General features: G+C 47.1%; 1 protein-coding gene across 5 annotated transcripts in view; it reads right to left on the bottom strand.

Moving 5' to 3' along the window:
- The window catches only part of DZIP1L (DAZ interacting zinc finger protein 1 like), a 41,081-nt gene extending 32,149 nt beyond the window's left edge, over positions 1–8,932 (bottom strand). For 3 of the 5 annotated variants that reach the window (XM_042903168.1, XM_042903169.1, XM_042903170.1), the window contains exons 1-2: positions 4,819–4,828; positions 1,116–1,697 (exon numbers count right to left, since the gene is read on the bottom strand). In XM_042903168.1, coding sequence (XP_042759102.1) covers positions 1,116–1,697; positions 4,819–4,821 — 585 coding nt within the window. In that variant the 5' untranslated portion in view covers positions 4,822–4,828. Of the gene's footprint in view, positions 1–1,115; positions 1,698–4,818; positions 4,829–7,730; positions 7,997–8,262 lie in introns of those variants that run through there. The other 2 variants (XM_042903171.1, XM_042903172.1) reach the window with 2 other exon arrangements.
- Positions 8,933–16,005: the final 7,073 nt, after the last annotated feature.

Raw genomic sequence — 16,005 nt, 5'->3', positions numbered from 1 at the left:
ACGGAACCCACACTGAGGAAGAGTCACCAAGAGCCACAGACAAACTAAATTCTAGTGCCACTGTCTGATTCCAAGGACAAGCCATACCTGAGTCCCACCATGGCTCTGGATTTTTCAGTTAAATTAACCAATAAATTCCTTATTGACCTAAGCCAACTTAGACTGCTGTTTTGTCACTTACTACTAAAAGATTCTGACCCTCTTTATCATAATTGACATTATATCAGTTATATCAATTACCATTCAATCAATTAATATTGTACCATATATTCCTTCTGTCCCACCACCCACCCCTAAACTATGAATTTCTTGAAAACCTGAATGAACATGACTTGTGCCTACACTCTCAGAACTCGGCACAGGGCCTGGCCACCATGACAATTCACCAAACTGCAACTGTCCCCAGTCTACACTTTCCATGCAGCTGCAAATGTTCAAATGCCACTCTGGGTAATGAACTGTCACTTGGCTGAACATGTCGGAATGGGCCTGGCAATACCAGTCCCTTGCTACACACCAATTCTACACACACACACACACACACACACACACACACACACCCCTCTTACACACACCTTTTCATATCACACTGCTACATGCACACACAAACCCTTCAAACATATGCTCCTGCCCTCCATAAATACACACACCTTTGCACACATATACATCTTTCATTCATTCACACACACCATAAATACATCTTTATACACACACTTTCACACACAAGCACGTTACACACCACATACTCTATATACATACACACACATATCATGCACAGATGTATGCTCCAAACATTCACACGTTAAGACACACATATTCACTCACACATCCTACATATACATTCACACATGCACATCCTGCACATGCACCCTCTCCACAAGCACACATATGCACACACATCCTTCATATACACACCTGCCACACATATGCAATCTACACACACACACACACACACACACACACACACACACACTGTGTAGAACTTGATGAGACATCTCTAACATCTGCTTCTAACCTCAGTAAGCATGGCCCCCAGCAACCCCGGGGCCCAGGGCGGCGGTACTGCCCAAGTGGCCGGGCGACCTCCTATCTCCCACCCTGAAAAGACTCCTCACCGTGTGGTAGCCATGGGCCCCCGTCTGCAGGAGCAGCTGCTGCAAGGTGCCGATCATCTTGCGACGCCGGCGGCTCTCCTCCCGCACGCCCTTGAGCTCGTCGGCCTGGCGACCCAGCTCCTGCTGGCCTCGCTGCTGCTGCCCCAGGCTGGCCTGCAGCCGGGCCTCGAGCTGGGCAACGCCGGCGCTCAGGCAATCCTGGCAGTGCAGCAGGTACTCGATGGTGAGCTGAGCCAAGCGCAGCACCTTGAGCAGCACCGGGTCCACGGGCTGCCCGCAGCGGCTGCACGCCTCCCGGTCCAAATTGCAGAAGGTGACACCCGTGATGTTCTCCTGCAGGGTGGCCACATCCAGCTCCCGTGCCACGCGGTCCACATCCAGGGCGCTGATGCGCCTCCAGTCCACACTCTCAGAGCGAGGCTGGAACTTGAAGGTAGGGAGTGGGTAGGCCCCAAAGGGAGGGCCACTGAGGCCCTCAGCAGTGGTAGCAGGGGACTGCATGGGCTGAGGAAGCCCCGGGCTGACCACTGAGGGAGGGTGCCACCAAGGCCACGGCAGCAGGCAGAGGAGCTGAGAGAGGGCCTGGAAAATGAGAAAAGAGTCCAAGTTAGGCAAGATGCATGTGGCCGCGCGTGCTACACACGTGGCCAGCAAGAGCCTAAGTGGGGTGAGGTGAGGGACGTGTGCAACAGCTGTAGTATGCCTGCATGCTCGGGCATGGCGAGAGAGGTGTAAGGCCAGGGTGTGGGCCTTATAATCACACAGATGTGGATTCAGATCACAGGTTCACATCCTGAAGCCTTCTGTGTCCACTGGGGAGCAGGGGGCCTACTTTGCAGGCTCGTGGTTAGGAATGAGGCATGGAGTGGCCCCTCCGCCGTGCCCCATACCCAAGTCCACTGCAAGAGTGCCTGCCAGAGGTCTTCGTCAAAGGGAGCCATCAAATGTCTAAGTGGTCCTTCTACAACCCAAAGTGATTTCAGGATAAAGTCCAATAACTTGCCGTGAGAGACAGAGCCGCCTAACTTCCCCCACATCCCATCCTCCCTCCTGTAACTGCAAGATTGTAGCGGAACAGGAGTGCACTACGTCTCCCAGTGGCCCCAGCTGCAAAGGGTGACCCTTACAACTATGCTCTCTGGTGGGATATGAGCAAAATGATGGGGATGCTTGATGTGGCAGCCATGTCTCTGCACACAGATTGTGCTCAATCCATCATGGTCTTTTTTTCAAACCTACTGGTTGAGAAAAGAGGCCCAATTTGTTGTCAAAAGACTCAGATTCTCCTCTGCACTCTCTAGGTAGTCACAGAAACTGTTCTCTCTCTTTAAGGAGTAAACTGACAGTAGCAAGGGGGTTTTAAAAGGAAAATTCCACTACTAAGAATTATACTTGTATAAGATAAACTTATACAAGTGTGCAATGGTGCCTGTGCAAAAACCATCATTGTTGTGTTGTTTGTAACAGCAAAGTACAAGAAAAAATATAAGAAAGTGAAGCACAAAGTACAAGAGGGGATACAAATGGTATCTCTATACAATGAAATACTATGCAGGTATTGATAAGAATAAGGCAACTATTGGGTGGCTCAGTCGGTTAAGCATCGGACTCTTGATGTCGGCTCAGATTGTGATCTCACAGCTCGTGAAATCAAGGCCCATGTTGGGTTCTGCACTGACAGTGCAGAGCCTGTTTGGAATTCTGTCTCCCTCTCTTTCTGCCCCTCCCCTGCTCGCATGTGCATTCTCTCTCTCAAAATAAATAAATAAACATTTAAAAAAAAAAGAATAAGGCTACTATTCATGCACTGATACAGAATGAGTGTGTGTGTATGTATACACACACAGAGATATATCCCTATCTGCTTGAATGATAATTAATATCATATCTAATAATAATATGCAAAAATAAAGATATGTATACCTCACATCTGTATCTACCTATATCTATTCAATATATCTATACCTGTATATTCTATGTATAGAATATGTATATTCTATATATATTCTATATATGGAATATACAGGTATAGATATATCCCACATTAGAGTGGTTGCCTATAAAGGAGGAAGGAAATGGGGTGTGAAACAGGGATAAATAAATAAATAGATGGAAAATGCATCAATAGGAAATGGATAGACAGGGAAGCCTTATACAGACCAATAATGGCAATGGTACATAAATAATATATATGCATGTACATACATACACATATATGAATGATTCAAAGTTGTTACTCATATATAATAATAATTAAATAAAATATACTAATTTATGATTCCTATATATGATTCATTATCTCCAACATTTTGTAAGCATAGACTATGGTATTTCTGTAAAAATAAACAAGCTGTGAGCAATGGTTGCCTCTGGGAGTGGGAATGGAAGCTGAAGACTGATTTTCCACTTTCCACCTTTCCATACTATTCAAAGTTCTTTACTATCATCATCTATTACTTTTATAATTTTTATTTAGAAAATACAATTTCTGGGTCGCCTGGGTGGCTCAGGTGGTTGGGCGTCTGACTTCGGCTCAGGTCAGGATCTCACCGTTTGTGAGTTCAAGCTCCGCATCGGGCTCTGTGCTGACAGCTCAGAGCCTGGAGCCTGCTTCGGATTCTGTGTCTCCCTCTCTCTCTGCCCCTCCCCTGCTCACATTCTGTCTCTCTCTCTCTCTCTTCCTCAAAAATAAATAAACCTTAAAAAAAAAACTTAAAAAAATACAATTTCTGCCCTTGAACTTTGAATCTGACAGGGGCAACAAGAAGTACAGGTGACCCTATTTAATCAAGTTCTTTCTAGATGAGACTTTTCAGCACAAGAGAAAGTCAGAAGAGAGGTCACTGACCTCACGAAGGAGAAAGGCCTTGAAGGAATGGTGGGGCTAGACTTGCAAGGTGGGGAAGGCCTCCAGGAAAGACCCCTGACCTCCTGAGCCTTCATCTGAGAAAGACAGGGACAGGCGTAATGGCCTGCCCTACCTCCCCATAGGGTCCTTGAGAACTGGAGAAGGTGCAAGGCGAAGGCACTCAGTAATGTTCCGGCCCCGGAGTATCAAGTGCCAGCCTCTGTGCCACACACAACCTCTACATACAAATTTACAAACAGGTATCACTGTTCCCATTTTACAGACAGGAAACTGACGTCTGGAGAAGTTACGAGTGTTGTCCCAGGTTAGGGGGCCAGAGCTGAAGTACGGTTGGAGGTGCATCTGGCTCCAAAGTGGACTCTGAACACTGATTCTTAAAGCTGTTTGTCCTAAAACTTCGCTTTGATCAGATCATGACTCCTTATGCCTCAAACTCCTTCATTCATTCACTCACCACCCTCCCTCATGCACAGCATGCCTAGTGGTGCCAGGTCTGGTGCCCAGCACTGGGGTTACCGAGGCATATTAACTACACATCCGCCCTCCACACAGGATCTCAGCATGGCCCCATGTTGCCACAGTACAATGTCCAAACCCCTCAGCCCAGCCTTGAAGACTGCTCACAGGCTGCCACTCACCCACCTTTTCCACTTTAACTCCCATGCTTCCCTTTCTCAGATACCCCTCCCCCAAATATACTCCAAAACCAAAACTATCCAGCTACGTGCACCCCCATCATGGCCATGAGAAGAAGATCAGCTCATTTCTACTTCACATGTTGCACTACTTAAAATAAAAAAAAAAAAAAAAGGAGACAGGAGACATGATACTTACCATGCTCAGCTCCAAGCTGCCACTGTGTCACTGCAGCCCCAGAGACAATTACCACAACAAGCTATGCCTCAGAGCAACAGCAGGTTACCAGGCATGCCGTGGGGTAACTGGACACCTGCTTCCTATCCTTCCCCAGACTGAGAGCTCACCTAGAGCTCACCATTTAACTATTTAAGCTTTAGCCTCAGAGGTTTGCCCACAGTCCTCTCTCTAAGATTAAGGCCAAGAATGCTCCACCAGCAACTCTCTCACTTCTCCCACCTTTTTGAATGTTTCTTCCAGCCTCTTCCTGGAACAGTTGCTATCTTTTTCCCCTTCCTTTAACGTGGGGAAGAGTTGTGGGTGGGCAATGCCCTTGTGATACTCAGTTGTTCATTCACAACCCATCCCTCCTTGCACACTCACCCAGAAGATGAGCTCACACATACCCACAGCGTCAGCTACCGAAGGCCTGCTTTAGGCTGAGCCTCAGCCACTCCCAAATCTCTTTCTCGCTGGCCCATCTCTCTCTTGGGACCTTTAGATCCAGCCTTCTAATACTGATATACCAGAAATTGCAAATCCAAACTCCCCTAGGGCCAGGAAGGTAGCATTAAATGCAGGAAATATGACAAATGATTCCCTACTCAAGTGTCCAAGATACAATTAGGCAGTGGTTCTCAAACTGGTCCCTACTAGCAACAGCAGCAGCAGCTGGGAACTTGTTAGAAATGCAAACCCCCAGATTTATTGATTCAGAACAACTGTACTAGGAAGTGTTGGGGATTGTGGCAAAATGGGGAGTGCACACCCTGTTTAAAAGGGGCAGCTCGCCTGGTGGTTCAGTGGGGTGAGCGACCAACTCTTGATTTCAGCTCAGGCCATGATCCCAAGGTCATCGGATTGAGCCCCACATCAAGCCTCTATGCTGAGCATGGAGCCTGTTTGAGATTCTCTCTCTCTCTCTCTCTCTCTCTCTCTCTCTCTGTCTCTCTACCCCCCATCCCCACTTGTGCTCTCTCTCTCTCTAAAATAAAAAATAATAATAAAATAAAATCTTAAAAGGGGCAGCCATCACTGGGCTTCAGCCATATGGGAATGGATTTTATGTGTCCCTCATTGGCTAATTCTAAATTCTAGTACCTAAAAAGATATTCAAAGACCTTTATGAACTGTTTTCAAACCAGCTTTCTAGCTGCATCTCCCACTTACAATATTACTTACTGTGCACACATTCATATCTCTGGCATATTTATTTATAGGCCCTGTTTTTAAGCGCTTTATAAAGAATAACTCATGTAGGGGTGCCTGGGTGGCTCAGCTGGTTAAGCATCCGGCTCTTAATTTTGGCTCAGGTCATGATTTCACAGTTCGTGAGATCGAGCCCCACGACAGGCTCTGTGCTAACAACGCAGAGCCTGCTTGGCATTCTCTCTCCCTCTCTCCCTGCCCCTCCCCCGCCTGTGCTTGCATATGTGCGCTCTCACTCTCTCAAAATAAATAAACAAGCATTTAAAAAAGAATAACCCCTGTAGGGGCGCCTGGGTGGCTCAGTCGGTTAAGCGTCCGACTTCGCCTCAGGTCATGATCTCACGGTCCGTGAGTTCGAGCCCCGCGTCGGGCTCTGTGCTGACGCCTCAGAGCCTGGATCCTGTTTCAGATTCTGTGTCTCCCTCTCTCTCTGACCCTTCCCCATTCATGCTCTGTCTCTCTCTGTCTCAAAAATAAATAAACATTAAAAAAATAAAATAAAATATAAAAGAATAACCCCTGTAATCCTCAGGACAAGCCCTCAAGGGGGTACTAATATTATCCAAACCACAAAGAAGTAAAGAAGTTTGCCCCAGACGCAAGAGGCAAGATCCAGACCTATGCAGCCTGGTTACGGAGTCTGACCTCTTAGCCACTATCATGCTGCCTATTGGTAGAGATGGACCTGCACCACATCCTCCTGCTCCCACTGCCCGTGAATGAACGCATGCTTCAAGGCTTTCCTCACACCTGACAGCCACCATAAATCCCTCCCAGGCTCACAGTCAGAACTCCCTGCCCCTCCCCTGGGCTCCCAGAGCAGGGTGTACACTCCTTTGGGCACCTGGCCACGCTCCGGTCTGTACTGGTGTGGCTGTGCAAATCTGTCATCAACAAATGACTCCTGAGCCCCTATTAAGTGCCAGGCACCATGACTGGCACTCAGAATTGATGGCGACCCAGGCAACAGTCCCTCCGTTGTTAATGAAACCAGTTAGCAGTTCTGGAAGTGTGTGCTCCACACAGTTATAAGGCTCGCCATGCACTATCCCACTTAGTTCTCACTACAACCCAGGGTACAAATGAAGAAACTTAGAGGTGACCCAAGAGGGCAAACGACTTTCCCACACTCATACAACTAGAAAATGACAGTGTCTGCCTCCAGAGTTCTCTAGAATGATAGAAAAATACACAAAAATTACCCTACAGACTGGTAAGTGCCAGGGTAGGAGCTAGGACAGGGTGCAGTGGGTGTACCAAGGAGAGGCCATACCAGGACATTCCTGTCTCCCTTCTCCCCCCCTTCTCCCCCAGCTATAAGGTCCCCCAGGGCTTATTCATATCTGTTGTATTCTAACCCCTAGCATATTACTTGTACTCCAGCTTGCTATTCACCTGAACAGAACTGTCAAAGTTTCTGTGTACCAGGCACTGTGCCAGCCTTGCTATTTCTACCCATCATACAACCTTGTACGTAGCTCTGATCTGCCTCATCTGACAAATGTAGAAACTGAGGCTCAGAAAAGCTAAGAGACCTGCCCCAACTCACTCAACTGTTAAATTTGAAGCCAAAATTCGAATCAGATTCTGACTCCAAAGCTTTGGAGTTATGCCAAACTACCTCCCAATGACGATGATGATGATGGCACATAGATTACTTCCCATCATGGAAATGACAGTACCTGAGATCTCTTGTCCAATCTCCGAGAACAGAAAGATTTTACAGGAAATCACAAGAGGATCAGTGCCGGAGGCTCGAAATTTTCTCTGTATCTCCACAGAGAGTAGCTGAACACGACTCAACTCCACAGCTTGCATCCAGATTGGGATGGCAGGAGACAAAGCCAAATAAGAGTGCTGCGGGTTACCTGGAAACCACACACCCCCGACAGGCAGGAACACAGTGCTTTCTCCAGACTGAGTTATCAGCAGACAGCTTTCCCCACATCTGGAAATAGAAACACAAGGCAGAAATGACTTGCTGTCATTACAAAATCTGAAGCCATGTTAACCGTCTCTAGATGTTTTGATGGGATCCCAGGAAACTTCCAATCCTAGATCAATGCCATGCATTAGTGGACCCCAAAGAATGCTATTTATGCTAACATTCCAAGGTTGCTTCATTACTGAAGAGATGGTTTCTACCTGGGGCAATCCCACAGCCAAGAAAGAAAGCTTTCTTGCCTTGCACACCCACCGTGATGAGGTGCTCACCACTTCACGAGGCAGCCATCCCACGGAGGAACAACTCCTGAAGACTTTACGGTTCTTCTGAAACCTGCCCACCTATAATCTGTCAAAGATAACTTGCACAAAATCAATCAAATGGCTGATTCTAATACAAATTGACAGCTAGACTATACCACTGCTGCTGCCACCTTACTGTCTCTTCTGCTCCTTCAAGAACACAGCCAAGAGGAGCTGTTAGAGTCAAGGTGCCCTGGCTCCTGAGCCACCTTCAGCAGTACACGCCCTGGGAAGCCCAGACATGTCATTAGCGCTCACTGTTATGGCTGCCAAGGAAACCCTCACACAGTTTGCAAACAAGCTATGCTCACACCAAAGACGAGAGAGCCCTGGGGATCCCAAAGGAGATGAGAGTGACTCAAGAGCTCTTCTGGAACACTATCATTACAGATCTTAGCCTTATTCCCTGATTCTGTTGTTTTCTAAAGAAAGGTGTACCTTTCCCACTCCCTCTTGCCCTTCCTGGGGTCTGCACCCACTCCCAGAACCAGCAAGTAGCGAACCGCTCTCTCCCTTAACAGCTGGCTTCCATTCCCAGGAACTTTAAGGAGGTAGTTTTCTATCTTTATTCTTTAGTGTAGTTGACACACAATGTTACATTAGTTTCAGGTGTACAACCTAGCGATTTGACAAGTTTATCCATTATGCTATGTTCACAAACATAGCATACATAGTAGCTACATACAAACATAGTAGCTACTACCTGTCCCATTCCATCGCTACTACAGTATCACTGACTGTATCCCTTATGCTCTGCTTTTTATTCTGTTGACTTACTCTGTAACTGGAAGCCTGTATTTCCCTCTAAGGAGGCATTTTTTAAAAACGGCACCAATAGTTTTGTCAAAAACCTCTCTTAGGTTTTTACCAGAGCAGCATTTTCTTTAAAATAAAAATTGGGAGGGGCGCCTGGGTGGCTCAGTCACTTAATTGTCAGACTTAGGCTCAGGTCATGATCTCGAGGTTCATGAGTTCCAGCCCCGCATCAGGCTCTCTGCTGACAGCTCAGAGCCTGGAGCCTGCTTTGGATTCCGTGTCTCCCTTTCTCTCTGCCTCTACCCCGCTCTCTCTCTCTCTCTCTCAAATAAATAAACATGAAAAAAATTTTAATAAAATGAAAATTGGGGGAAGGGCTTTGACTGGCCTTGCTTAGGAGTATTTTAGGGAGGAAGACTACAAACCGACATGACCTATCTTCCTAGGTACAGAATTGTCAAAACTCACTACTGCTTTTCACATCTAAAAGAATACCAGTTCAGAATATACTGACGCTTTCTTTCCCATGGAGCCCCCACAGAAACCCCCCTAGAGGCGCAAGGCCTAGGTACAGCTGGCATTGCAGGTAGTCAACCCTGCTAACCAGGACTGGCCCTTTACAAAAGGGGCCTGCCAGAGGGTTCGGAACAGCCCACCAAGTTGCCCCCTTCCCTGCTCCTGTCAGTGTCCACTGAGCCACAGGCCTTTTGACCAAACCCCAGCTCTGTGGCAGAAGCCAGTTACATTCCACAAAGGAATTCAGGCTTCTGTTCCCAACCTGAAGCATATACACCTCTGTGGGACCATTTTATCAAGTTGGACAGTATCCAAAAGTATCTCCACATGAGGAAGATGTCTCTAGACCCCTGGTGCTGACAGAGACAGGAAAAAAAAGACTGTTTATCAACCACTTGACTGTAGGACTGGCCTTCTGTAAGTGGGGTTGTTCTCACTGGCCAGTCCTCAGCTCCAGGGGGACAGAAGGAAGTGATGAGGGACCCTGACAGAGGAGGGAGACCACCCACTCTGTCTGCAGATGAAAAGTGTGAGAGGCCACAGTGAAAGCACCTCACTCACCAGGCTTCTCTTCCAAGTGCTGTGCTGTTAGAAATCAAATTCCATGAACAATGGAGGGGCAGGTAGGGGCCGGGCCCTTAGGGGTGCTGGGTGAAGGCTAGCCCCTGTCCAAGCCCTCCAGACCCCCTTCTGGATCCTCGTTCGGTCCTGTACAAAGCAAGTCTCCCCTGGACTTTATCTGCATCGACTTCAAAAGGAAAATACCATTGTGCTGCCTCCTGCTAAACTCCAGCCCCAGAGCACAAGAGGGACAAACCAAGATGCCAATGTGTTTGTTTTTAAATCACCTCATTATCAAAAGATCCCCCTTTACCTGCAGAACTCAGAGCATCAAGCCCCCCCAAACCATTTTACTTTTTTCAAAAAGTAAGCATCCAAGTCTGTCCACCCAGGGAAGCCCAGTCCTGGGGGTGCAGTCACTCCTGCTTCCCTCCCGGGGTACCTCGGTCCAGGGCAGGCCGAGAGAGCTGGATTTGGGGGCCCACGCGGGGCGCAGGAAGCGGCGGTCCAGAGCCCCAGCTCCGCCGGCTGGTCCCCTGCGGGGCGTCGCTAATGTTTTAACCTCCGGCAGCCCGCGGCATCCACAGCTCGGACGGCGAGGGCGCTCCCCACCCGCACCCCTCCCGAGCCGAATTCCTGCCATAGTTTTCCCACGCAGCCCCGCTCTCCTGGGGGCCGCCGGAGCCGGCAGAGCTCCGGAGGTGCGGGCTCCCCAGCTCGGCCCCAGCCCCGGCCCCGCCTCCCGGCTCGCTCCACCGCCCCGACCTCCCGGGGGCCGTTCCCGGAACGCTCAGCGCCGCGCGGCCGGGGATGCTCCCCCAGCGTCGTGGAGCCCGGACGCCCTCCCCGGCGGGCACAGAACCGGCCGCCCACCCCCGTGCAGCCGACCTGCGGGCCCGCGGGCGACAGAGCCTTCTGTACCAGCAGCCGGAGGCCCCCGGGTCTACGACGCCTCGCGCTCTCGAGACTGCCTCCCCACCCTACCCAGACGGGGGTGGAGCTTCTCCCATCCCCCTCCCCCCCGGGACGAGCTATTTTTAGGTTGTTACGGAGAAGGGAAGGAGGGAATGCCACGTTTAATCCATTGCGAAAATCCAGGATCCAAGAGAATGGCTCCCAGGCCTTACTGAGAGGGCGGCCGCGTGGAGCCCAGGGAGGCTGGACGTGCTCCGGTCTACACAGCCACCCACCCACGCCACCACCACCACCACCACCACCACGAACAACAACAACAACAACAACAACAAAGGCTGTTCTGCTGAAAAGCCGGAGCAGTTGCAGAGCTAGTCCATATGGCGAGCAACCCACAACCCCCAACCTTCTAGCTTGTCCTGTGGATCTGCCTCTGAAACCCAGGACCCAAGAACTCTTTCTCCCCTGATATGGTCCCCCATCCCTAGCCAGTCATTGCTTTACTGAGACTCAGATTTCTGGCTTTTTTTTTTAAAGGTCTTCCTCCCGTTCCAGTCTCAATCTGCAAACGTGTATGGCAACAAGTGTTGGCAAGGATGTGAGAAATTGGAGCCCCTACCCCTCCTTTCATTGCTGGTGGGAATATAAAATGGTACAGCTGCTGTGAAAAAGAGAATGGTGAGTCCTCAAAGAATTGAAAATAAAATTAGCATATGATCTGACGATTCCATTTCTGGGTAAATACTCAAAAGAATTAAAACAGGGACTAAAACAGATACTTGTACGTTCCTGTTCATAACAGCATTATTCACAACAGCCGAAAGGTGTAAACAACTCAAGGGTCCGTTAACATATAAATGGATAAACAAAATGTAGTACATACATACGATGAACTGTTATTCAGTCTTAAAACATAATGAAGGACTGATACATGCCCCACTCTGAATAAACCTTGGAAATACTACGCTAGGTGAGATAAACCAGATGCAAAAGGAGAAACGTTATATAATTCCACTTACACAAGATAACTAGAATAGTCAAATTCATGGAGCTATTCCAGAAAGTAGAATAGTGGTTACCACTATTATAGTGGTAGATTGGTTAAATGCAAAAATGCAAAAATGCAAAAAAATGCAAAGTAAATGGTTAAAAGGGTAGATTTTATGGCATATATATATTTTACCACAATTTTTTAAATGGAAAAAAAAGAACTGGCTGGCCAGGACCAAGGCCAAGTAGGGATGTCTGTAAGCCATCTACTCTGATGGGGAATCTTGTTCCTCCTCTTCCTCTTGGCCAGGGCACACTTTTCACTCCAGGAGTTCCTGCCACCTACTAGAGGTGAGACAAAGACACAGGCTTTAGGGTCAAAGACACAACAACATCCTAGAAGAAAGCACAGGCAATAATTTCTCTGACATCAGCTGTAGCAGCATTTTCTAGGTATGTCTCCTGTGGCAAGGGAAACAAAAGAAAAAATAAACTATTGGGACTATGTCAAAATAAAAATCTTCACAGTGAGAGAAACAATCAACAAAACTAAAAGGCAACCTACCGAATAGAAGATATTTGCAAATGATGTATTCAATAAAGAGTTAGTATCCACAATATATAAAGAACTGATAAAACTCAACACACAAGTAAATCATCCAATTAAAAAATGGGCAGGGGACAACTGGGTGGCTCAGTCTGTTGAGTGTCCAACTTTGGCTCAGGTCATGATCTCACGGTTCGTGAGTTCAAGCCCTGCATCCAGCTGTCCGCTGCCAGTGCACAGCCCACTTTAGATCCTCTGTCTCCCTCTCTCTCTGCCCCTTGCCCGCATTGTCTCTCTCTCTCAAAAATAAATAAACGTTTAAAAATTTTTTAAAAATCATAAAAATATCAAAACCAACAGGTGGCATAACAATTCTTTTAAAAAATGGGCAAAAATATCAACAGACATTTCTCCAAAGAAGACATACAGATAGCCAACAGACACATCAAAAGATGCTCAATGTCACTTACCATCAGGGAAATGCAAAGCAAAACTACAAAGAGATACCATTTCACACCTGTCCAAATGGCTAAAATCAAACACACAAGAAACAAGTGTTGGCGAGGATATGGAGAAAAAAGGAACCCTTGTGCACTATTGGTGGGAATGCAAACTGGTACAGCCACTCTGGAAAACCGTATGGAGTTTCTTCAAAAAGTTAAAAGTAGAAATACCCTATGATCCAGTAATCACACTACTGGGTATTTACCCCCAAAAAATACACAAACACTAATTCAAAGGGATTTATGCACTTCTGTGTTTATTGCAGCATTATTTACAATAGCCAAATTATGGAAGCAGCCCAAATGCCATCAACAGATGAATGGATAAAGAAGAGGTGGCGGACACACACAAATACACACAAATACACACACACACACACGCAATGGAATATCACTCAGCCATTAAAAAAGAATGAAATCTTGCCATTTACAACAACAAGGATGGAGCTAGGGAGAATAATGACAAGCAAAATAAGTCAGAGAAAGAAAAATACCATATGATTTCACTCATATGTGGAATTTAAGAAACAAAACAAACTGGGGCACCTGGGTGTCTCTTGGTTAAGCGTCATACTTCTAACTTCATCTCAGGTCATGATCTCACGGTTCGTGAGTTCGAGCCCCATGTCAGGCTCGCTGCTATCAGCATGGAGCCTGCTTTGGATCCTCTGTCCCCCCCTCTCTCTGCCCTTCCCCCTGCTCATGCTCTCTCTCTCTCTCTCTTTCTCAAAAAAAAGAAAGAAATATTAAAAAGATAAGCATAGGACACCCTGTAAAAAATGAGAAACAAAACAAATAAGCAAAGGAAAAAAGAGAGAGAGAGAGAAAGGCAAACCAAGAAACAGGCTGTTAACTATATAGAACAAACTGATGGTTACCAGAGAGGAGAGGATGGGGGATGGGTGAAATAGGTGATGGGGATTAGGGAACGCACTTGTGATGAGCACTGGGTGATGTATGGAATTTTTGGATCACTATATTGTACACCTGAAACTAATATAACATTGTGTGTTAACTATACTGGAATTAAACATTTTAAATGATGCATTTACATTTCCACATTCCCAAACTATGTAACCCTGGAAAAGTCACTTTACCCTTCTGTAAAATGGGAAAAATAAACTCTGTCTAGCAGGGTCATTATGAGAACCAAATTAGCTAAGCCATCTCTAGGCTTAGCCCAGGGCCTTGCAGTCAGTGATGTGCCCTCTAGAGTTCATACAAATGTGAAATCTGTGGGGGCTTGGAAAATTTGTTTCTCAGTTCTCTTCCCACTGGATCCCTGAAGTATGCAGAAAGGAGCTCTGGCAGTACCCGTGTGTGTTTGTATGTGTCATTTACACCAGCCTCAATTCCCCTTTGTGTAACTGGTGTACCCTCCTTTGCAGGGTTGTTGTGAGAAAGTGAACTTGACATACAGCCTCATCTACCTTGTCAGTAATTCCAAAAGCTAAAACTGTCTTCGGCTGACCAAGACTTCCCATGCATGGAACCTTCACATCCTTCCCCTACTGGGCCACATTTCAACATTCGATACAGCCAAGAATTAGTGAGTGCCTCCTATGTGCTCTATTTTAGGTTCCGAAGAATACCAAGAGGGTGGGTTCTGAATACCTGCGGTTCTCATCTGGCCCCATAGCCTCTCACCCCTTCCTCAGGCCAGTGACAGACACCCGCTCTCTGACTCAGTGCAGACACCATCACAACTGGTCTCCTTCCTACACTTAGGGATGTGACAGGAGGCAGTGGGACCGACTGCTGACTGAAGGTGGACTTTAGACCCTAGGCAGCCCACCATGGGAGTGCTCTCTGCTGTCAACTGTTGGCATCACACCTCAGAAGCCAGCTCCAGAGCCAGCTCTAGCTTCCAGAAGGGCATCTGAGGTATATGGGACAGATCTCCCAATGCCCGGATGCTGGCCGCAAATGGTAACTGAGGTAATTGTAGGTCAAAAATATGTTGTTGGGTTTTCACAGTGGTGATGGATGGATTGACAGGTATATAGTCAAAATGAGATTTTACATAAAAATCCGGTTTGCTGATTTCTCTTGAAAAATCTGAGGACCTTGCAACAAGTGGCCTGCACTCTGACATGTCAAGAACTGGCTGAAGCTCGGGCTTCAAACCTCTTCCTTGGGCACAAACTATACTCTAGCACATTCCCTGAAAAAATCACCTTAAAGGCCATAGATGCACTTACAAAAGAGATCTCCTTTCTCAGGAAAAAAAAATTCTTTCCTGCAAAATGAAAAATGCAGCATCAGTCTAACCAGGACCCTCTGTGCGTCTAGAAACAAACCCAAGGCATGGCAAGCTGGGAGAAACTGAAAAAAATTACATTAAATAATAAAATGTTTGTGTCCTTAATATACAAAGGGTGGTTATAAATCAATAAGAAATAGAAAGGGGTGCCTGGGTGGCTCAGTAGGTTAAGCGTCCAACTTTGGCTCAGATCATGATCTCACAGTTCGTGGGTTTGAGCCCCAGGTCGGACTCTGTGCTGACAGCTCAGAGCCTGGAGTCTGCTTCAGATTCTGTGTCTCCCTCTCTCTCTGCTCCTCCCCCACCTCTCTCTCTCTCTCAAAAATAAATAGATTGGGGCGCCTGGGTGGTTCAGTTGGTTAAGCATCCGACTTCAGCTCAGGTCCTGATCTTCCGCTTCGTGGGTTTGAGCCCAATGTTGGGCTCTGTGCTGACAGCTCAAAGCCTGGAGCTTGCTTCAGATTATGTGTCTCCCTCCCCCACTCATTCTCTCTCTGTCTCTTTCTCTGTCTCTCTCTCTCTGTCTCTCTCTCTCTCTCAAAAATGAATAAATGTTAAAAAACATTCATATGTTGAAATCCTAACCCTCAATGTGATCATATTAGAAAGTGGGGCCTTTGGGAGGTAATTAGGTCATGAGGGTGAAGCCCTCATGAGTGGGA

This window comes from Panthera leo, chromosome C2 (assembly GCF_018350215.1).
Source record: "Panthera leo isolate Ple1 chromosome C2, P.leo_Ple1_pat1.1, whole genome shotgun sequence".
In the NCBI taxonomy this organism is placed as follows: Eukaryota; Metazoa; Chordata; class Mammalia; order Carnivora; family Felidae; genus Panthera; species Panthera leo.
The sequence above is the reverse complement of the archived record's forward strand: the minus strand, read 5'-3'. Positions and strand labels throughout refer to the sequence as shown.